This window comes from Littorina saxatilis, linkage group LG16, assembly GCF_037325665.1.
Source record: "Littorina saxatilis isolate snail1 linkage group LG16, US_GU_Lsax_2.0, whole genome shotgun sequence".
Taxonomy (NCBI): domain Eukaryota; kingdom Metazoa; phylum Mollusca; class Gastropoda; order Littorinimorpha; family Littorinidae; genus Littorina; species Littorina saxatilis.
This window is the reverse complement of record NC_090260.1, coordinates 25354526-25379144: the sequence shown is the minus strand read 5'-3', so window position 1 is coordinate 25379144 and position 24619 is coordinate 25354526. Positions and strand designations below refer to the sequence as shown.

The window sequence follows — 24619 nt, the reverse complement described above, 5'->3', positions numbered from 1 at the left end:
AAGCCTTTGAAAAGGTAAAACGATCCATTTTGAAAAGCCAGTATGAAAAGGAGCCATTGCAATGATTGAGTTAGCATTAATTCAGTTGTCCTTTTTACATTTAGTCAAGTTTTGACTAAATGTTTTAACATAGAGGGGGAATCGAGACGAGGGTCGTGGTGTATGTGTGTGTGTGTGTGTGTGTGTGTGTGTGTGTGTGTGTGTGTGTGTGTGTGTGTGTGTGCGTGTAGAGCGATTCAGAGTAAACTACTGGACCGATCTTTATGAAATTTGACATGAGAGTTCCTGGGTATGATATCCCCGGACATTGTTTTTCATTTTGTCGATAAATGTCTTTGATGACGTCATATCCGGCCTTTTGTAAACGTTGAGGCGGCACTGTCACACCCTCATTTTTCAATCAAATTGATTGAAATGTTGGCCAAGCAATCATCGACGAAGGCCGGACTTCGGTATTGCATTTCAGCTTGGTGGCTTAAAAATTAATTAATGACTTTGGTCATTAAAAATCTGAAAATTGTAATTAAAATTATTTTCTTATTAAACGATCCAAATGTACGTTCATCTTATTCTTCATCATTTTCTGATTCCAAAAACATATAAATATGTTATATTCGGATTAAAAACAAGGTCTGAAAATTAAAAATATAAAAATTATTATCAAAATCAAATTTCCGAAATCGATTTAAAAACATCTTATTCCTTGTCGGTTCCTGATTCCAAAAACATATAGATATGATATGTTTGGATTAAAAACACGCTCAGAAAGTTCAAACGAAGAGAGGTACAGAAAAGCCTGCTATGCAGCATGCACAGCGAAACCACTACCGCGCTGAACAGGCTCGTCAGTTTCACTCCGTTTTGCACAAGCGGCGGATTACGGTCATTGTGAAAAAATGCAGTGCGTTCAGTTTCATTCTGTGAGTTCCAAAGCTTGACTAAATGTAGTAATTTCGCCTTACGCGACTTGTTTTATATATAAATGGGCGTCGAAATTACGATTTTCCTCAGTTGAAGATACATAGACATTGGTACCATCCTTCTGGCTTTTAAAGATTAGACAAGATTTTGCATCTTTTCAATTTAGAGTGAATTGGAAAGTGTTGAGAGGGGTGGAAATGATTATAATCATTGTTTTGGAAGGGAGTTTTAAAAGTTTGAATTCAGAATAATAATGACACGATGTGCAAGGATGTTTACTCAGAATGTATTTTGAATAATGATGGGATTATTTATCAGAAGTGTGTGGGTTTGTTTAAGACATATGGGCTCAACATGGTATAATTAACCTACTGTTTGACTCTCCAGCAAGTTCGAGAGCTTGTTGGTTTCTCTCTCTCACTTTGTATGCAATATAAAGTTGTGCACGATGCAGTTAAAACGTGTGTAAGGCAACATTTAGATCGTATGACTTATTTTGCAAATTCAGAATGTTCGCATATTTTTGGTGGGGAAGAGTGTTTTCGAGCGAACCAACGTTTACAGTATTTGTTAAGTCTGGAGTATAAGAATCCCTGTTGTCTTGGTTACGCAAATTTGATGTTGAAATGACCCCGTACTGGCTTATTGTTCATAAAGTTTCCCCTGAAACCAGATTGAGAGAATGTAGAACAGTTATTTATTATTAGTAGTGTTTATTTTAATAACATTGGACAATTCTGCATAACATTTACCCCACCATTATAATTTTGTTTAAAATGGAAATTGTTGAAAATGTGTATTGTACATTTTGTTATAATTAAACAGATTCTAAAGAACATTTCTTTTATTCTTGCCAGAAGATACGTACGTAGTATTTGGTTGAATGTGGTTTACAGGGTAAGTAGAAAATTTGGCGTATGTATAAATTTGACAGCAAAGATAGTCTTGTGAGCATTCCCACCATATTAAACGTTGTCCACTGTTGTATAAATGATTTGGTAATTGTCTGTACAAATGTTTATGCTAAGTGCAGAAGTAGAGGAGAGAAAGGGGAAAGTGGATCGGTATTGTACGCCAATTAATATAATGTGCATGCTTGATTTTGAATTGTGGTAAATAAATAGTGTCTGATTATTTGATATGATTGAAAAAAGACCAATTAAGAAGAAGGATGCTCCCCGCCTTATAAAAAAAAACTTAAACCATTTAAAACAAAGCTCAGGGTTGAAGCAGCCTGCATGCAACTCAGGTCCAAAACTAAAGAAGAAAAGATAGCCAAAGCTTAAATGCTGTAATTTGAAAGGTTCTACAACTAACTGTGCCCTCGTACTGTAAAGTACCTTGCAAGCCCTTGCCCTCCTTATGCACGCATGTCGCCCTAAAGTAGGAAATCGTCGTTCACTAGGTACTACACTCTATACAGGAAGATCCTCGTTATAATGGTGATAGTCGGTCACTCGGTAAACACGTTATAATGGGACGTATTGCTATACCAAATAATCATCTTTAACTTGCTTGCGCGCGTGAATACAAGTGTGCTTTTGTGCTTGCGAGTTTGTTGCCGAGATGAAACCATAAAACCCTATTCCTTACTCAAATGAGCACTTCAAACGACTTCAGCAGTTAACCTTCGCCCGACCGGGTTATCGACCACACACGGAAGACATCGCGGGGCCGTGCGGACCACATTCTGATAATCATCGCTCCACGGCTATCGCCAGTTGTCTCTCTGACCGGACGCTAATTTCCTATCAAAACAAGAATACAGAGTTCCCATATGTTGTTCGCGAGCAGTGTTCGCGAGACGAAAATGATTGCAGATTGGCCGACTTCGACAGTGATCTCCGTTCTGTTCTTCACAGTTATGATGAAGACATCGTTCTTAGGTCAAAACAAGTCGAAATTGTGGGACTGCTGCCGGAAGGAGACCGTAATAATTATATGGTTGCATCATTGTCAACTGGTTACAGAAAAAATCGTGTGCTCCAGCGAGCGCCAAAACCAAACGGTTGATTATCACGTGACACTTTTGCCATATTTAGAGTTGTTTGCACAGTAAATACAGCCGCGAAAAATAGCTCGCTTGAAACTGTCTTACATATCAATTCCTTTGTAATTCAAAAATTACACAACACCATGAAAAATCATGATCGACGATCGCGAATCTGCTTACATCCATAACACATTACGAAAAGATCTAAATATGTAAAAAAAAAAAACGATTTCCTCTCCGGACAAGGAAAACCAAGGCATCCTGCCAGGGATAGAATGAGACCCGAAGGGAAGTAACTCATTTTTGACCTGGGTTCAGGATGGTGCGGACCCATGCTTCTCAAAGAAGGAAAAATATGCATACCCTTCCGTTGACCCATGCTTTCCAAAGAAGCAAAAACGTGCATCCTCTTCCGTAGGCGCCGTGGTTAAATTTCCGCGAGAAGTAATTAAATTAAATTATTAATTTAATTATTTCCGTGCGGACTAAAGCTTTTCAAAAAAGGAAAAACGTGAATACCCTTCTGTAGACGTCGTGGGGCCGTGTGGACCCACATAGTTATGTATTAATTTCGCTCCACGCGACTTGCTTATCAACTCCAAAATTAAACAGATCGTAGAAAATGATGTTAAGAGCCAATACCTGAAGGTTTGTGACTTCTCTCCCTATTTTTTATGTAAGTTCCTTCAGTTTGAGAAACATGGGTCCGCACGACCCCACGATGTCTTCCGTGTGTTGTCTAAATTTAACCTTTGGTTTTTTTGAGTCACTTGAGAAAAAGTGACTCTATGTAATCGGTCAGTGTTAGTCTGTCCGGCCGGCCGTCCGGCCGGCCGTCCGTAGACACCACCTTAACGTTGGACTTTTCTCGGAAACTATCAAAGCGATCGGGCTCATAATTTGTTTAGTCGTGACCTCCAATGACCTCTACACTTTAACGATGGTTTCGTTGACCTTTGACCTTTTTCAAGGTCACAGGTCAGCGTCAAAGGAAAAATTAGACATTTTATATCTTTGACAAAGTTCATCGGATGTGATTGAAACTTTGTATGATTATTCTTTACATCAAAGTATTTACATCTGTAGCCTTTTACGAACGTTATCAGAAAAACAAGGGAGATAACTAGCCTTTTCTGTTCGGCAACACACAACTTAACGTTGGGCTTTTCTCGGAAACTATAAAAGTGACCGGGCTCAAATTTTATGTGAACGTGACTCATTGTGTTGTGAATAGCAATTTCTTCCTGTCCATCTGATGCCTCATATAATATTCAGAACTGCGAAAGTGACTCGATCGAGCGTTTGCTCTTCTTGTTTTTTATTACTTCTCGCTGAAATGTAATGATCTTTTAGGACATAAGAGCTTTTTAGGTGTCTGAGGCATTCTTAAAAGCTCATTAAAAAATTCCAACTGGTTTAAGAGATATTTGCAATTAAACACCCTACTGGGTCCACACGGACCTACGACGACCGGCGAAGGTTGAAGTGAATAAACCAAATCATAAACACGTGCAAAAGGAAATGTCACATTTATCTCTTGCTTTTCTCAGCGTAACCAAAACACACACCTTTCTATTTACCCGTTTTCCTTAAGGGAAGATTGCATGCTAAATTCGAATTTGTTTTAACGATTTGTAATGATTGATTACTATACCAAATTTCAATATTTAAAAAACAACTAGTTTGTGTGTAGTTAGTTTGAAAACGTTATTTTAACGTGATAATTTTCAATTGTTGATACAGTGTGACTTGTTTGAGTTGTGGTGGCATTAAAAGAGTATGCGATATCATGCGAATGTGTTTTGTAAGTTTATTGTTACGCCTTGTTTCCACCTGGCGTCAGCGCGCTCTGGGTGAGAACTGCGTTGTGCTATGAAAAAGGTGTCTTCAAAATGTAAGGGGTAAGGTTAGCAGTAAACGCTTCTTTCCCCAATATTTAGGTCGGATGTGAAAAATATATCTTTAAAATGTCAGAGGCAAGGTTAGCAGTAAACTCTTCTTTCCGTAATATATAGATGGAATGTGAAAAAGATGTCCTTAACATTAAAGGGGTACGAATAGCAGTGAACGCTTCTTTCCGTAATATATAATATGGGATATGAAAAAGATGTCCTTAACATTTAAGTTGCAATGTAAGCAGTAAACGCCCCCTTCCGTAATATATAGAAGTACCCTTCAAGTTCACGAAAACATTTTTTCTAGTAGAGCCTCTCGGGCTAAACCTAACCTGTCCCCTCAAAATCGGCCTACAAAGCTATTTTGGTATCGTCGCAGTGTTATTAACAGTGTTAAGGCGGCACTGCAATTTCACGTCCGACTGAGTTGGACCGGATAGGTAATTACCTCTAACAGGTGCGAGATTGGTAAATGAACTGTTATTTACTGATTTATGTTGATGACTTGATTGTATGTGTGTGTGTAAGGGGGGGGGGGTCGGGAGGGGGTCGTGAGTGGCGGGGGGGGGGGGGGGTCATGCATGTGTGAATGTGTGTGTGTGTGTGTGTGTTAGTGTGTGTGTGTGTTAGTGTGTGTGTGTGTTCGTGAGAAAGACACACACACACACATACACACACACACACACACACACACACACACACACACATACACACACACACAGAGTTCTTATAGCGTTCAAATACAGATTTTCAAGTTCTTCAACTAAGTTGTTCTTGCAATGATCTAATAATGTATCAGCGTCATCAGAGGTGGCATTTGGGGAGTCCGACAATATTATTGATGTGTTGCTATGACCATAACGGAAGAAGCACTGAGAAGAAGACACACTGAGAATAGAAGAGATCGCCATCTGAGATGAGGGTAAACACTCGTGTGCTCTCGACCGTGAAGCGACCGACCCGCACATACATTGTGAATGACAGGCAGCCACGCGTTACCGTTCTTCCTCTGATAAATGCGACGGTTATGTAGACTCTTCCACCTCGTGTTGTGTCTTTTCGTTTCCTTTTAAAGCAAAGTTTTATCTATATTATGAATGCACATGCATATATGTACATGTTTTGTTTGTTTGTTTGTTTGTTTGTTTGTTTGTCCTTGTGTTTGTTTGTTAGTCTGTTTATTTGTTTGTCCCAACGAAGCTTAATGTATCCCTACTGACTTCGACTGAAGGCATATTCTTGCCGAGGTACATAATAGGGAATCAGATTATATTAACAAAAGGCTTCGATCTGTCTACCTCTCTCTCTCTCTCTCTCTCTCTCTCTCTCTCTCTCTCTCTCTCTCTCTCTCTCTCTCTCTCTCTCTCCAGCACCCAAACAATCATAAACAAAATACACACACACACACACACACACACACACACACACACACACACACATACAGAGAAATAGAGCAAACGTTTCCCAGCGTCCATAAAACATGGGTTTCCAGTAGCATCATGAATTATTCATGTCACGTGAAGGGCTCAAGGCGTTACTAGGCTACCATTGGCTGTCTGTTCTGTGCGGTCACTGTCAGCAGAGGTCGTACCAGCTCATCTAATATTCACGTATTAAAAGTCAGTAATTGCTCGCTTCTTACTGAAGGTGATAAACCGGACAAGATGAAACCGGCCTTTTCAACTCGAGTGGCATTTTCTTTAATTAAAACTGTCACTGGTTGCCAGCGATTGCGTGTGTGTGTGTGTGTGTGTGTGTGTGTGTACGTGCGTGCGTGCGAGAGTGTGGGTGTTTGTGTGTGTGTGTGTTTGTGAGTGTCTGTATGCGTGTCTGTGTCTCTCTGTGTGTAAATGCATAGATTGTGTGAAAAAAGACTTCAAATTAAATTTTAGGATCAAAATGCAGACAAAAGCAAGTGATTATACGTTGTCGATTTTATTTGATATGTTTTATGACAGTTTCAATTCTTGCAAACCAACATTTGGACATCAGAAAGCGTAACAGGATCAACAGTTTGTGTCCACAAAAGAGGTCACTGTCGAAACTTAAAGGACCAGACCACGCTAATTTAGCGTCAAAAACGCTTCGAATCGTGTTCCTGCGCGACCAAACACTTCCCGATGTGTGTAGTTAGTTAGAAAACCGCTTTCTTACCGTCTTCAACAATGTTTGGTTTATTTCGGAATCTTGTAAGGCCGTAATCCGACGCTTTTTGTGCCTGAAGCGACGCATTTCTTCCCCAAAACGACCCGCCATTGTGTCTCGTTTCCTTCGCGAGACTGGCGAAACTCTTGGCTGATGAATAAATTACCCGTGACGTCACACCGTGTAAACATGGCGAGTGCTGCACCAAGCATAACTGCAGACGATCAAATTAATCCATACATGTTCGAACCACCCGCTTCTCTGCTGGAGTCAAGCACAGAAGATGAGGGGACCACTTCCAGCAGTGGTGAGAACAGTCACAGTGACGACGAAAATCGCGACTCTGTCAGCGATCAAAGGTAAACACGCCCGCTCTCTGTGACGTCTACTTCCTTGTCAGTGCTAACATTGTTTCACTCTCGTCTTTTGCTCATGATTGCTTGTGTACGTGAGTTTCCTGCTTCACATTTCAACTAACTTGCGGATGTCAGAATGTAAGTGTTCATACATTGCATTACGTGTGGAAGAACAACAGCTCATTTTAGTTTAAACACGGAGACTTCAATTTCATGAAAACTGACTTTTCCCTTGAAAACCATGCAATGATCTGACCAGATCAAACAAAATCTATAATGAAACAGGAGAAATGGTGGCATCAAACTACCCAAATTGTGCATGTCAATGTTTCATTGACTGTTTTTGGTTTCAGAGGATGGTGTCAGTGTGGCCACTGTGTTGTGTGGGAGGGGCAGAAGAGGAGAGAGAAAATGTGTTGCCGCAGCTACCCTGAGGTAGAAAGGAAGCTTGCAGTGGGACAGACATGTATCACCAGCCACGAAGGTGTACAGGACAACTGTTTTTCAAGGTTCATATTTGTTTTTGAATTTGTATATTTGTTGCTATTCTTTTAGTAAGGCTGCCAAGAAAATTAAAACTGATCAACTCTTGTCATTTAGATTGTGTATCACTCTGCCGTGTATTAATGTTCCACACACACACTGTCATCAACTCACTTGCATGCCAACAGAAGAAGTTTGCTCTTCACATTGATCTGTTGTTATTTTTCTTCTTGTAAATGAAGTGAAATCATTGTTACATTTACACTTAGTAATAACCAGCATTACAATATAATGTAACAGTCTAACACTAACAGTGAATTACTTTTTTGTCAGAGGTCACTTGCACACTATTGATAAAGTTCTGAATTGTTACCAAAGAAGATTTATACATGTGTATGTTGCTCTGTGTTTTGCATGTATTGTAATATTAATAATAATAATAACAATGACATTCAGGAGTGTACAGGAATTGAAAGCAACAACACACACACAAAAAGCGTAAGCTTAAAAACAAGAACATGTGTATTACTATTAACTACTATTCCTGATACAGAAAGCATTGAAAATGAAATAAATTGAGATGTGTAAATAATGAGATCTCTTCCTTTACCAGGTACACCATTGAATCTGTGGTAATTCTACTGAAGCAGTCCCTGAAGAAACGATGGAAGGAGGAGTTCGAGAACAAAGCTGAACCACACAGGTAGGCTGCATGCAGTATGTAGAAATGAAGTGATCCAAATGATTGATATTATTTGGAACTGCAAAGTTATACACAATGCTAAAACATGCTGGTCAAACTCTTGTTAAAATTTTTTTTAATGATATAACTGCAAAGTAAAAGGACAGTTAAATGTTGCTGTGTAAATGTCAGATGATTAAATTTAAGGTTCAATTGCCCATGTACTAAACTAACTGTTCAATGTGCTGTTGTTATCTGCGACATATCGGTGCATCCACATGATATTTAGAAGCTTAATCTAAAAGGACATGTTTTGATGTGTACAGGACCTACAGGCATGTTGCATACTGCAACTTTGTGCGCTGGATCTGGCACACGACTGGCCGTAAGAACAGGAAAATTCTTCCTGCCTGTCTGGTCGCTGCCATCAGGGACCGCTTTCCATCTCAAAGCTATACAGGCTTCAAATATGCCACTTGATTAAAAGGTACATCTTATAATACAGGGTTTTGGGGGGGGGGGGGGGTCATGACTATTGCAAACAGAAATGCAAAAAGTGTTGTTTTGTCTGATTTTGAGAAGACTATATGGTTGGCTGCCAGTTGAGGCGTCTGCGCTGCTTGGCGACGACTTGATCTTTGGCTACAGGTCCAGCTGTAGCAGATAAAGTCTCTGGCACTGTAGCGTGGTAGTTTCGCTGTGTGTACCGAGCTTTGCTGTAGCTGCTTTGGGCCAGTCTGAGATTCACGACCTCCTCAAACAGCTCATTCAGATAACCTGATGAAGAAGGAAATTGTGAAGGTACAATGTCAAAACGTATGTTCCAAGTTTAAACAATCAGCAGATTAAAAAAAAAAGAGAAGAAAAAAACCCATTATAATATGCTGCATGTATAATCATCTGTTGGGATTTATTCATTTGAAAGAAAAAAATCTCAATGAGTTAATCCTGAGTAGTAAATGTCCTCACATCGGGTGATGTTTTCCTTTACTGGTTTGGCAGTGGGCTCTCCTTTGTTCGCTTTTGGCCTGGCCACCTTCCACTGCAGTTCACCTTCCTCGGTGGTAGCTTGACTTCTGCCAGCATTTGCATTTGTATGCATTGCTGCCAGAAAAAGTCTGCAAAAACAAGTCCATTGTATCATTGAATGATTGGCAGGGTAATAGCTCAGTTAGTAGCAGCGCTGACTTTACAACAAGTTGTCACTATTAGTGTGGGTTTTATCTCCATTTTTGGCGAGGGGTTTATTTCCCAGTCATCTTGGTGCAGACTCTCCTTGGTATCGGAACACCCTTAAAGTTCACCCATGTGCACAGCAAAAAGTGACAATAACATTTACGAGGAACACTCAAGATTAAAAACAAATCCTGTGTGTTACTGTCAATGATTTTTACAAAAAAATCTAGGTCAAATATATTGAAATTAAAAATCAGTACTCACTTAGCTTGCATCACAGGAAATGTGAAGTGGAGCATTTTTGGAGCAAAGTGATTGATGACAGAATGATAGGCTTCAAGGTGGGCAGTCTGAACATCTGGAGATAGCTGTCCAATGTCTCTGAGAAGGTACGGGCTTTGGATGATCCCCACCAGGCAGCGGTGAACCGGGGTATCTATTCACAGAGTTTGTAGGGTTCATTGTAATACTGCAATAAGTGTTAACAAGTCGCGTAAGGCGAAAATACAACATTTAGTCAAGCTGTGGAACTCACAGAATGAAACTGAACGCACTGCAATTTTTCAGCAAGACCCTATACTCGTAGCATCGTCAGTCCACCGCTCCTGGCAAAGGCAGTGAAATTGACAAGAAGAGCGGGGTAGTGGTTGCGCTGAGAAGGATAGCACGCTTTTCTGTACCTCTGTTTGTTTTAACTTTCTGAGCGTGTTTTTAATCCACACATATATGGCCAGGAATCTGTCAGTGTGTCCAAAAAGTGTTACACAAACACCATTTTTTAGACTTGCTTTATCTTATTAATGTTGTTGTGGGTAAGAAAGGAGATGTGGTTTTTAGCAGAATAAAACTGTTTTTATTGGTATGGGCCACCTGGGGCAGTTAAAAACCCGTTATAAACCGTTATTTTCTAATTTTTCACCGATCTTTATGAAATGTTGTGGTTAGGTTGGTTGTCCCTAACTGAATTTCAACAAGAATAAAAAGTTGATTTTTGGCAGTTAAAAAACCGTTAAATCCCGTTTTTTCACCAATCTTTATGAAATTTTGTGAGTAGGTCCGTTGTCCATAACTGAGTTTCAATATGTACTTTTCAGAAGAAAAACAAGCTTTTGTCAGTTATAAACCGTTATTTTCTAATTTTTCACCGATCTTTATGAAATGTTGTGAATTTCAACAAGAATAAAAAAGTAAAATTTTGGCAGTTAAAAAAAACGTTAAATCCCGTTTTTTCAGGAATCTGTCAGTGTGTCCAAAAAGTGTTACACAAACACCATTTTTTAGACTTGCTTTATCTTATTAATGTTGTTGTGGGTAAGAAAGGAGATGTGGTTTTTAGCAGAATAAAACTGTTTTTATTGGTATGGGCCACCTGGGGGGGGGGGGGGGGGTCAGTATAGTGTCTTGAGCACTTAAGGGAAGGTTCTAGCATGGGTGAAAGCGATTTTTCCAAAAAAATGTGATTTTGGGGTTCTTGCAATAATGGGTAGATAAAACATTGTATTGTATTGTGGTGGAAGAAATTTCACCAAATCATTAAACTGTTAAAATGACAGTTTAACCGCCAAAAAACACTCTGCTCCTTGTTTCTTGGTCCCTAATCGTCGGATTTACACCAACATTGGCACAGTGATCCATTGTCCCTAACTGATCTCCAATAGAAACTTTTCAAAAAGAAAAAGTTAATTATTGGCAGTTAAAAAAAACTTTATAAACCGTTATTTTCTAATTTTTCACCGATCTTTATGAAATGTTGTGGTTAGGTTGGTTGTCCCTTACTGAATTTCAACAAGAATAAAAAGTTGATTTTTGGCAGTTAAAAAACCGTTAAATCCCGTTTTTTCACCAATCTTTATGAAATTTTGTGAGTAGGTCCGTTGTCCATAACTGAGTTTCAATACGTACTTTTCAGAAGAAAACCAAGCTTTTGTCAGTTATAAACCGTTATTTTCTAATTTTTCACCGATCTTTATGAAATGTTGTGAATTTCAACAAGAATAAAAAGTAAAATTTTGGCAGTTAAAAAAACGTTAAATCCCGTAAGATCTACTTTATTCATAGGTTTGTGTGTGTTCGTTTGTAAGAGCAGTGAGTGATAATAGCATGACGTTAGGCTTTTTGAGCTAGCATCGTGGCTTACGCGCTTAGGACGAGGATGTTAATGACAAAACCAGGAAATCCCAACAAAGTGTCTGTGCATCAGTCATTCCTGTCCCTTTTCTAAGTTACACACACACACACACACACACACACACACACACACACACACACACGCACACACACACACTGAAAAAAACATATGCAAGCATCAACATTTCAACGAGACAAACCCAATGCTGGTGTGTCGAAGGAGACAGCCACAGCGGGCTTGTTCGAATCAAAGTATCACACCATATCTTCAGCGTATTACCAATACCTGTCCCAATATAGACCAGTAGGTCTAAGAGGACGTTAAACCCTAATAGTCAGTCAGTCTCTCTCTCTCTCTCTCTCTCTCTCTCTCTCTCTCTCTCTATTCCTGTCACCGCCCTCAATCTGTGCCTTGTACAATGATCTGGTAATTTTATTTAAGTTTATTTTATTTAATTAATTTTATTTGTGTTTTTACCTTGTGTTTTGTGTTGAAAAATAAATACATACTCCAGAATTGACAAAAAGTGTCTTGTACATTTTACGTGTTCTTTGTAAAATATTGCCCCAGCCCCTCCACCTGTGAAGAAAGGACACCTGTCTAATAGGGACACCATTACCATACCCCAAGGGTGTCCTTTAGAGACAGGTTTTACTGTACTGCCGAACAACACTTTTCTTCCAAGTTCCATTGTAACGAAACACTTGCCTGGAATTGTATACACTTAAATACCTGCCCACAGATAAAATGGAGCCACAACCCCAAACCAAATATAATATCCCATCTAAAAAAAAAGTCACATCCCCAAACGCAAGATAATTAACCCTAACTGCCGGATGCAAATTGAAACACATTTTTGAGTCACTTGAGAAAATGTGACTCTATGTAATCGGTCAGTGTTAGTCTGTCCGGCCGGCCGGCTGTCCGGCCGGCCGGCCGTCCGTAGACACCACCTTAACGTTGGACTTTTCTCGGAAACTATCAAAGCGATCGGGCTCATATTTTGTTTAGTCGTGACCTCCAATGACCTCTACACTTTAACGATGGTTTCTACGACCTTTGACCTTTTTCAAGGTCACAGGTCAGCGTCAAAGGAAAAATTAGACATTTTATATCTTTGACAAAGTTCATCGGATGTGATTGAAACTTTGTAGGATTATTCTTTACATCAAAGTATTTACATCTGTAGCCTTTTACGAACGTTATCAGAAAAACAAGGGAGATAACTAGCCTTTTCTGTTCGGCAACACACAACTTAACGTTGGGCTTTTCTCGGAAACTATAAAAGTGACCGGGCTCAAATTTTATGTGAACGTGACTCCCAGTGACCTCTACACTTTGACGTCTGCTTTGGTGACCTTTGACCTTTTTCAAGGTCACAGGTATGCTTCAGGTATGCATTGTGTTGTGAATAGCAATTTCTTCCTGTCCATCTGATGCCTCATATAATATTCAGAACTGCGAAAGTGACTCGATCGAGCGTTTGCTCTTCTTGTTTTCATTAGTTTTAATTATATTTTGCCTGAGGAAAACAAAACAGCCTGAAATGGACTGGGTGGTCGAGTGGTAACGCACTTGCGCTCGGAAGCGAGAGGTTGCGAGTTCGAACCTGGGTCAGGGCGTTAGCAATTTTCTCCCCCCTTTCCTAACCTAGGTGGTGGGTTCAAGTGCTAGTCTTTCGGATGAGACGAAAAACCGAGGTCCCTTCGTGTACACTACATTGGGGTGTGCACGTTAAAGATCCCATGATTGACAAAAGGGTCTTTCCTGGCAAAATTGTATAGGCATAGATAAAAAATGTCCACCAAATACCCGTTTGACTTGGAATAATAGGCCGCGAAAAGTAAATATTCGCCGTAATGGCTTGAGGTTTACTGGCCGATGTGAATGCGTTATATATTGTGTGTAAAAAATGTCCGTTTGTCTGTAAAAAAATTCAATTTCAAACGGCAGAAATTAATATGTAAAGCGCGGAGAGCAACGGTTAATTGTGGTTCGCGCTATATAAGCTCTCATAATAATAATAATAATAATAATAACAAGTCGCGTAAGGCGAAAATACAACATTTAGTCAAGTAGCTGTCGAACTTACAGAATGAAACTGAACGCAATGCAATTTTTCAGCAAGACCGTATACTCGTAGCATCGTCAGTCCACCGCTCATGCTCGTGGCAAAGGCAGTGAATTTGACAAGAAGAGCGGTTTAGTAGTTGCGCTGAGAAAGATAGCACGCTTTTCTATACCTCTCTTCGTTTTAACTTTCTGAGCGTGTTTTAATCGAAACATATCATATCTATATGTTTTTGGAATCAGGAACCGACAAGGAATAAGATGAAAGTGTTTTTAAATTGATTTCGAAAATTTAATTTTGATAATAATTTTTATATTTTTAATTTTCAGAGCTTGTTTTTAATCCAAATATAACATATTTATATGTTTTTGGAATCAGAAAATGATGGAGAATAAGATAAACGTAAATTTGGATCGTTTTATAATTTATTTTTTATTTTTTAAATTTTCAGATTTTTAATGACCAAAGTCATTAATTGATTTGTAAGCCACCACGCTGAAATGCAATACCGAAGTCCGGGCTTCGTCGAAGACTACTTGACCAAAATTTCAACCAATTTGGTTGAAAAATGAGAGCGTGACAGTGCCGCCTCAACTTTCACGAAAAGACGGATATGACGTCATCAAAGACATTTATCGAAAAAACGAAAAAAAAAATCGGGGATATCAATCCAAGGAACTCTCATGTAAAATGTCATAAAGATCGGTCCAGTAGTTTGGTCTGAATCGCTCTACACGCACACACACACACACACACACACACACACACACACACACACACACACACATACACCACGACCCTCTTTTCGATTCCCCCTCTATGTTAAAACATTTAGTCAAAACTTGACTAAATGTAAAAATTAGATAGCATGACTAACCTACCTCCCTAAGAATATTTGCAATTGCCAATGAGCTTTGATCATATAAACTAAGAATGTCACAGACCTACGGGTAACTACACAAAACCACCACCCCCCCCAAAAAAAAATTCAACAACATTCGATTTTCGACTGAATCATTCAGGTACTTTTTCCTTTCAAACATTGTTTTTATCATGTTTCGTAAGAAATCACTCGATTTATAGCAGTTTCATTCTCAAAAGTGATGTACGTTACTATTTGGATGACGACCATGCACACTTTACCCGTGGGGCTGGGCTCGTCCATCTCGCACGTAGGTGTGAAAGTCCTGTTGTCATTGATAGATCATATGCAAATGACCAAGGGAGACTAGTTAGGTCACGCTTGTCACAACATCTCGGCAAAACGAGAACGTTTTATTTTGGTTATAAGTAATTTTTCTTTACACAAAATCAACAAATCGTGTCGATTTTCACGAATCACAGACAAAGCATGCATTGCAAGCAATTTTTTAAATATTATTTTAGACTTAGTAGACTGTGTGAACCTCGAAATCGATCTTTGGCGGCCATCTTACATTTACCGCGGACTGTACGACCGTTTGACTGACCGATACCGAATTTACACAAGGATAATAACGTACATCTCGCATCACTTTTCCAAGCGAAATGAACGAAGTTGGCAGCTCCGTCGAGCTCATTTTTGGTCTCATTAAACACTGCATTCATTTCCTGTCTGGTTTGTATGAAGGATTTACCGGTCGCGCACGTGTTCGGAGTACAGTTCTTACAAAACTGAAAGCACCCAAAATCGCGTAACGCTTTTTTCTCCAGAATGACTAGGTAAGGTTGGAATCACAAGTCCGTTATTCATTGCTTACGGCATAAATTTGCCACCATGTTATACCAAAACGTTCGTCCATTCATCCTCTTTCATCCAACACAAAAATGTTCTTTGCAAAAAAAGTTTATTAGAAGCAGGAGCCTGCCAAATAATTCAAGCGGGCTCTTTCCTTCTTTCGACGCCATGACAGATTCTTGGCCATATGTTTTTGGAATCAGGAACCGACAAGGAATAAGATGAAAGTGTTTTTAAATTGATTTCGAAAATTTAATTTTGATCATAATTTTTATATTTTAAATTTTTAGAGCTTGTTTTTAAACCAAATATGTTTTTGGAATCAGGAAATGATGAAGAATAACATGAACGTAAATTTGGATCGTTCTATACATTTTTATTTTTTTTACAATTTTCAGATTTTTAATGACCAAAGCCATTAATTAATTTTTAAGCCACCAAGGTGAAATGCAATACCAAAGTCTGAATCATAACTTGACTAAATGTAAAAAACGACCGGGGATATCATTCCCAGGATCTCTCATGTAAAATTTCATAAAGATCGGTCCAGTAGTTTAGTCTGAATCGCTCAACAAACACACACGCATAGACAGACACACACACAACGACCCTCGTCTCGATTCCCCCTCTATGTTAACCCTTACACTGGTGCAATTCTGTAACACATGTTACATAGCCACTGGTGAATTAACAGAGAGAAAAATAACAAAAAACGGTCATATAGGTTTTCGCATCCATGGGAGGTAATCGGAACCGACCAAAGCGCGACATATGTCGTGACAACCAGGTGACAGTATACTAAAGTAGCGCGACATATGTCGCGACAACCAGCCTAAGGGTTAAAACATTTAGTCAAAACTTGACTAAATGTAAAAACTAACCGAACAGTAGCCCTAATTATCATTAGTACTTACTTTAACCATGGAATATTAACATTTCTTTTCTATACCTTTTCTTATCCAGGCTCGTGGTTCATTCGACAAGTCGCCATGTAGGCAGTCCGGAAAGTCATCTCCATGCCCCTTATGCTGGTTACTGACGTGATTGACCACTGACTTCCATTTGGCTTTCACCACTTCCACTCGTCTGGGACTCTCTGGTGTGGACTGGGCACAGTAATAAAGGTGTTTTTTTATGCTCTTGGTCCACAGACCTAGAGCACTATAGCCAGCTTTGTTGCTTGCTGCATCAAGCTTCTTTCCAACACCTGTTTTAGACACAAAAAGTGACCAAGCCCAGCAGAAATGTAATTGACATTTTATTTAAATTTTTTGTCGTTAAAATCTCAGCACCCCCCTCCCATTCAAAAAGGGGGAGTTATTTTAACTTTTTGTTGTTGTTCTGGGAAATTTGTTTCTTGTGATCACATTTTTTTGTAGGGGGTGGGGGTGGTTCTAAAAATCACGAAGGCAATGTCTCCTGGATGTCAGAGAAGAGTAAATGTTCTCGTTAGCTAGCAAAATTAAGTTTTGTCATTTTGAAATAAATGTTTGTGTCCCAAAAGAGGTTAGGGAAAAAAATAGGGTTGGTCAGTGAATCATAAACATAAAATAGCTTTTCTTTCACCTTATTCAGACTCCTCAAAAGCATACAAACTCAGAACATTTTTTCTTTAGAGAACATTATCTGAGTCTCAAATGTATTAATCAATTTAATGCCACTGCAAGGAAGAGAAGTACCACAGAGGACAATCAAACAGTGTTTTTTCCCATGCATATGATTATTTCTGTTGTAGTATTTTTCTATATGGATAATTCATTTGCATTGGCCATTACAAACAATCAGATGTACATTTAAAAGAAAAGAAATGTGTTCATACCTTTGGCCATGTGCCAAATATCAAAACGATGGGTAATTTCCACTTCATTTTTGGCCATGTGACTTTTTATTTGTACTTTGACGTTGGCCTTCAGGGCGTTCAATCCCCTTTTGAGGCCTTCCAGCTCCATAGCATGGGAGTTTTTTTACCATGTTGCTCTGAGAAAGAAAAAAAAACAAGATTATGATTGAGTTAAAATAGCATGGTTTGAATGAAGCAGAGGTGATACATGCAATACCAAATTCTTTTCCTTGCCCAAATCTTTGATGTGGATGATGATGTTGGTAAATGAGCTTCCATGTATTATTTTGCTGTATTATTTTGCTGACTGTTTGTTTCTTTATGATGTATATCCTTCATACAGTTTTTGTGTGAATCATTTGACATTACAGTTACTGTTGATCCGAATGTATTTTTGGAATAGGTCTGCTAAATAGTCTAAATGGATTTGCAATAAAAATCAAAGAACACATCTTTTTGAGTATCAAATTGTTTTATACACACAGACACACACAAACAATGACTGCAAACACTAAGAACTGTTTTATACTTATCTTAATATTACAAAACCTGATCTGAGAGAAAAAAGGGACATAAGCACTCTAAAAGCCTGTAACACATGCAACAAAAGTGAGTTTCGCAGAACCAGTCTTCTGGCAATAGAATCAGAGAACATAGTTGCATACCTGGAATATCTTTTTGAGGGCCTACATCCCTTTGTATCTCGGATCTTAAAATAGCGCTCTGCCTCATTTGATTAAGTTGTTTGTTTTTTTTAAATTACCTGAATGAGCTCAATGTGGAGAACTTCCATTGTAGTGGCGTCAAGGAAGGTGTAGCTGCCGTACTTGGCACAGTGGCCTGGTGAGTCGCAGCGACCATCCCCTGCCAGTTTCAAAGGACGGGTCCTTGGCCTTGCAGCGAACAACCTCTCCTGGCAGCGTGTCCACACATTTCTGACCGCTTGAACCATGTACGCGCTCTGGAGGTTATTGTATGTGGTCTTTCCAAAGATGCAGATATTACAACTTTTAAAAAGTGTGATAAGCCTAGATGGCGAGCAAGCGGTGAAAAAGGCTGCAGCTGCCAGAACCAGGTTGTCAAGCGGGAGGCGCTTGGAGTAGGGCTGAGAGCACCAAGTGTAGTTGTGACTGCAATGCTCACACAGGCAGGTGTACTCCACAGCTGTTCCCTCAACCCCCTTCCGTGTTACCTGGCAAATCTTGCTGCACCTCCTGCACACGCTCAACAGCTCTTCCAGGTTACTCTCAAAGACAAGATACTTTGTTTCCCCGAAGGCATCAACATGGTTCAGGTCTTCAGTCAGTGTGTGCCTGTAAACAAAATATACAAATAGATAATGGCCAATTTCTAGTCTACTAAAAAGTCATTTAACGCTGATTGCAGAATCAAACCATTTCAAAAGATATGTTCCGTCATTGAAAAAGATCATATTATTGTAACAGGCAAGCTGCTTAAAACCTTCATGTTCCTTACGGTTTGTTGTGCTGTGTTGACTCTCCCCTGTTGTACTCAGTGTTATCTTCTTCCTGGTCAGACAAGTCTGCAGTCACTTCGTCGTCTGACTCTGAGTCCTCGTTGCTGACAACATGCCTTTTAAACACAACAAAAGAACAAACACTGACAGAGTTAAAAAAAACAACCAACTAAACATGGGTATTATGGACTTCATTTATTTTAGCCATAGCTAACACAAACGCTAATACCTTGACAAAATAATGGGGTGAATCTAAACTGAGTCTATGTCTTGGACACTCTTTAAGCTGTCATACATATACAATTTTATTTTAGAAACATGCGCATGAAATTGTTTACAAATACACATACATTATGTACCTGATTTGATAAGTTTGGCTCTCAGCATTCGAGAAAGCTGGGGTCTTGCAGGCTTCAATTGATGTGGTTAACTTCTGTGGTGCCACAATTTCGGGTACAGACACATCAATCGTTTGTTGAGAAACATTAACCTGAGGAATAAACATAGATGCACTTTATTTAGAAAACTACTGTATGACAAATAACAACATATAGGATGTACCTACTAGACTTTGTTAACAAAAGTGTAAGCAAAAATGCAGAATCCCTTGTATTGATCAATTAAAATAAGTATGAGATTTCCCAGAAATGCCTGCACATAAACACAGCACCAAGCACTGGTGCTCAGGTGCTCACACATCTGGCATACTCTTAACAACAGGAATGCAAGTGCCATTATGCTGTTAAACATTTACTTTTAACAACCTGCTCTGACTTTACTTCTTTTTTGTTGTTGTTACAGTGTCAATCAAATGACAAACAATATAAACAAAGAAAACATACAGAAAATAAAAAGAATTTAAAATACCATTTGTCTGTAGCTGTGGGTCTGATTACCCTTATCCTTTTGTGTGAGCAGTTCAGTCTGGACAGAGACTGAGTGTCTGTCACTCTGCTCCTCATCACTAGTAGGATCTTCTTGAAAAAGCTCCTCCTGTGCCTGTGGTGAATCAGCAGTTTCAGGCTCCAGTATATCACTCAGCACCTTCACGCAAGACAGTAAAATATTAATCAAGCATAGGAATTAAAAACAACAAAAACAAAAATAAAATCAGCAACATTAATAATATATAAAAAAAATATTATTTTGAAAAATAAATAAATATATATGCACTACGGTATGAAATCGGCAACAGCAATGGACATGCAGTTTTCACATGCAGGTAGACTGTTCTGTGCTAGAAACTGAAACTTTAAAAAAAAAACTGTACTCCAATACCTTTGGAGCAGATGCCATTCCACCAAAGTTACTGTCTCTCTGACGAAAACGCCACGTGCACCCAGAGATATATCTGCAGGGTGCCACTGACACCAGCGCAACCCCAACCCCTCTCCCCGACATAACTTTTGGTATACATGTACTCACTTCCTTTCGTCTGCGTTTAATGAAAGCAGTTCGTCGTTCCGATGACATTGTAGCCCGCTTTCTGACCTCCTGTGAGTGGTCAAAAATGGTTGGAACTGCGTCTGGTCTAAGCATGGGTTTATATGGCAGGCCTTCTTGTCTGCTGATCTGCGTCCGCATGGTGAAATCCATCGAGAGAAAATGCCGCGAACACAGACAATCGTGTTGGTTTGGCTTCCATAGTTTTTTCGTGTTCGGGTCGAAACGGTTCATCTTCACCAACCATTGCTGGAGAAGATGCGATTCCTTCGGGAACGAATGAAAACTTATTCCTGAACCCTTTTTTGGTTGTTCGTTGCAATCAGCTGCAGTGCACTCCTTCGGCATGATGCTTTCGCTGCATGCAGACAATCGCGCACTCTCAGAGCCAGCTGTTACTTTCGGATTCCTTACACTAAATGACGTCACTGCCGGTTCTCGTCTAGTGGCGGGCATTTCAAAGTCTCGTGTAGCAGACGAAATTTGCCGTTTTCGAAGGACTCGTTTTTAATTAATTCGTGATGATACAGCTACGAATCGGCGAATTGCTGTACATTTTTTGTATCTTCAGGCGCATATCTCTAACCTTCAGTCAAGGGTTAGTAGTTCTAATAATGTTTAAATAAGGGTGGTCTGGTCCTTTAAGTTATTAACGCAGTGTTAAGAAAGAATAGCGTGACGTGTAAAGTTATCAAAATTCGCTCAAAGGAAACAGCAAAACTTGCAAAGTTGTTTCGAGAAGGAAGTTTGTCTCGATGACTTTGTCAACATGAGCAGTGAAAAAACATAGGTCCCTGTCAGACTGTAATTTTTGATCCGACCTTATGTACACACGTGTGAAGAAATGGTTTATGTATCACATGGGTGGTCTCTCTCCTGTGGGGAGGGTACAACGTTTCTTACAACAGACTCTCTTCGGTGTCCGAACACCCCCCGTGTGCACGCATACGCTCAATAAGGATCCCAAGCTCACAACAAAAAGTTGCAAGACTTGTAAAACACAAACACATGCATTCAAGATCTGAAAATTAAAAATATAAAAATTATGATCAAAATTAAATTTCCAAAATCGATTTAAAAACAATCGCATCTTATCCCTTGTTGGTTCCTGATTCCAAAAACATATAGATATGATATGTTTGGATTAAAAACACGCTCAGAAAGTTAAAACGAAGAGAGGTACAGAAAAGCGTGCTGTGCAGCACAGCGAAACCACTACCGCGCTGAACAGGCTCGTCAGTTTCACTCCGTTTTGCACAAGCGGCGGACTACGGTCATAGTGAAAAAATGCAGTGCGTTCAGTTTCATTCTGTGAGTTCCACAGCTTGACTAAATGTAGCAATTTCGCCTTACGCGACTTGTTTACATTTAGTCAAGTTTTGACTAAACGTTTTAACATAGAGGGGGAATCGAGACGAGGGTCGTGGTGTATGTGTGTCTCTGTGTGTGTGTGTGTGTGTGTGTGTGGGGGTAACCAGTCATAACGTCCACAAGTCAAAACGTCCACATGTCATAACGTCCACAAGTCAAAACGTCCACATGTCATAACGTCCACAAGTCAAAACGTCCACATGTCATAACGTCCACAAGTCAAAACGTCCACATGTCATAACGTCCACAAGTCAAAACGTCCACATGTCATAACGTCCACAAGTCAAAACGTCCACATGTCATAACGTCCACAAGTCAAAACGTCCACATGTCATAACGTCCACAAGTCATAACGTCCACATGTCATAACGTCCACAAGTCAAAACGTCCACATGTCATAACGTCCACAAGTCAAAACGTCCACATGTCATAACGTTCACGCCAAAACGTCCACATGTCATAACGTCCACATGTCATAACGTCCACATGTCATAACGTCCACATGTCATAACGTTCACGCCAAAACGTCCACAAGTTAAAACGTCCACAAAACGTCCACAAGTCATAACGTCCACAAAACGTCCACAAGTCATAACGTCCACAAAACGTCCACAAGTCATAACGTCCACAAAACGTCCACAAGTCATAACGTCCACAAAACGTCCACATGCTCATGGTGAAAACGTCCACAAGTCAATTTGTCCACCAGTCTGTCTAAAACAAACAAAGAAAAAGACATTACCTCGATCGTGCGACTTTGCTAAAAAATTAACCTCAAATATTCTGTATCATATGATTTCTCATGCTTCACTAAATGTCGACTGCTGCCAACGAGATTAGAGAGCAAAACAAGTCGCGTAAGGCGAAATAACAACATTTAGTCAAGCTGTCGAACTCACAGAACAAGAAATTCCTCCGAGGTAGGAAAAACACCCCCGTTGGTCAAAGGGAAATAACCATTCCTCTATAAGTCCTTGTAGAATCTAATCCACCAATAACTCCCTAACCGTGTGTTTGACTGGTCCCAATTTTTGTAAGGACCGTCTCAGGAATGTATAGAACCTGTTCACCAAGTTTGGTGACGATCGGTCCGTTCATTCTTGAGATCTATATGCGAACACAAACAAACAAACAAACAAACACATCGAGCGAAACCTATACACACCCCTATACCGGGGGTGTAATGAAACTGAACGCAAGACCACATACTCGTAGTTTCGTCAGTCCACCGCTCGTGGCAAAGGCAGTGAAATCGACAAGCCATGCAGAATAGTGCGGTAGTGGTCGCGCTCAGCAGGATAACACGCTTTTCTGTATGTCTATTCTTTTTAGCTTACTGAGTTTGTTTTTAATCCAAACATATCATATCTATATGTTTTTGGAATCAGGGGCCGACAAGGAATAAGATGAAATTGTTTTTAAATCGATTTCGGAAAAATAATTTTAATCATCATTTTCATATTTTTAATTTTCAGAGCTTGTTTGTAATCCAAATATAACATATGTATATCTTTTTGGAATCAGAAAATGACGAAGAATAAGATGAAATTATTTTTGGATCATTTAATAAACAAATAATTTCAATTACAAGTTTCCGAATTTTAATGACCAAACCCATTCATTAGTTTTTAAGCCACCAAGCTGAAATGCAATACCAAAATCCGGCCTTCGCGGAAGATTGCTTTGCCAAAATTTCAATCAATTTGATTTAAAAATGAGGGTGTGACAGTGTCGCCTCAACTTTTTCAAAAAGCCGGATATGACGTCATCAAAGGAATTTATCACAAAAATGAAAACAACGTCCGGGGATATCATTCCCAAATTTCATAAAGCTCTGAAAATTAAAAATTCTGTGAGTTTCACAGCTTGACCAAATCGTAGTAATTTTGCCTTACGCGACTTGTTTAATTACTTCTCGCTGAAATTGTAGGACAAAAGAGCTCATTAAAAAATTCCAACTACTCTAAGAGATATTTGCAATTAAACACCCTTCTGGGTCCACACGGACCCACGACCACCGGCGAAGGTTAAGCCATGATTTTGTCTGTACGGTTTATGTTGTCCGTGTTCTTGTGATCATGTTGTTTCCAATGTAATAGGATTAGCGTTTGGGTTAAATACAAATTGGTATCCTTACATTGATATCGAAGCGATCTGTCCACTATAAAGCCAGCTAGGTCATCGGGCTAGTGTATAGGAATAAGGATAAGGTATGTCATGCCTTGTATGTGATTAAACGATCCAATATCTAACTTGTTGTGTATGTGTGTGTGTGTGTGTGTGTGTGTGTGTGTTTGTGTGTGTTTTTGTGCGTGTGCGTGCGTGTGTGTGTAAGTGTGTGTGTGTGTGTGTGTGTGTGTGTGTAAGTGCGTGCGTACGTGTGTGTGTGTGTGTGTGTGTGTGTGTGTTTATTCTTATTGTTAATTGCCGTTTAAATTAAACGTTTCATTAAGTAATCTGTTATGTGTTTGAAGGTACAAACCTTCCAGTGAAGTTAGTTCCCTCCCCCTTATGTCCGTGTGGCAAGAATCAGACAGCAGAGCACATCCTGCAGGCTTGTCCATACCACAGTGCTCTGAGGGACACCATCTGGCCAGAGGAGACAGCGCTACAAAAGAAGCTATACGGCCCCAGAGAGGACTTGGAGAGGACAGCACGTTTCGCCCTGCAGTCCGGACTGACGATCTAACAGCGAACGACAAGAAGAAAAAGAAAACAGACTCACAATCTCACGCCACGTGTTTACAAATTACATGTCATCAGACCATCCCTTCACCAATACACATACCAACACTCAACACCCTGTGTGCACTTCCTGTGCAGAACAAGAACTTTGTATGAATTAATTTCACAGAGGCCGCTAAACAAATGAATTCATCAAACAATTCACACAGTGAGCAGAAAGCATGGACCGGTGTAAC

At 39.5% G+C, this 24619-nt stretch overlaps 1 protein-coding gene, 1 long non-coding RNA gene and 1 pseudogene across 2 annotated transcripts in view; 2 read left to right on the top strand and 1 right to left on the bottom strand.

The window, feature by feature from the left end:
• LOC138950679 (uncharacterized) overlaps nt 1-24619 on the top strand; it is a 363039-nt gene that overhangs the window by 26352 nt on the left and 312068 nt on the right. The window lies entirely within an intron of this gene.
• Nucleotides 6896-8955, top strand: LOC138950670 (uncharacterized). The gene is made up of 4 exons (XM_070322383.1): nt 6896-7313; nt 7664-7819; nt 8407-8496; nt 8802-8955. Exons 1-4 carry the CDS (start codon nt 7108-7110, stop codon nt 8953-8955), a joined length of 606 nt encoding a protein of 201 aa, XP_070178484.1. The 5' UTR covers nt 6896-7107.
• On the bottom strand, nt 8960-20974 carry LOC138950674 (uncharacterized; annotated as a pseudogene).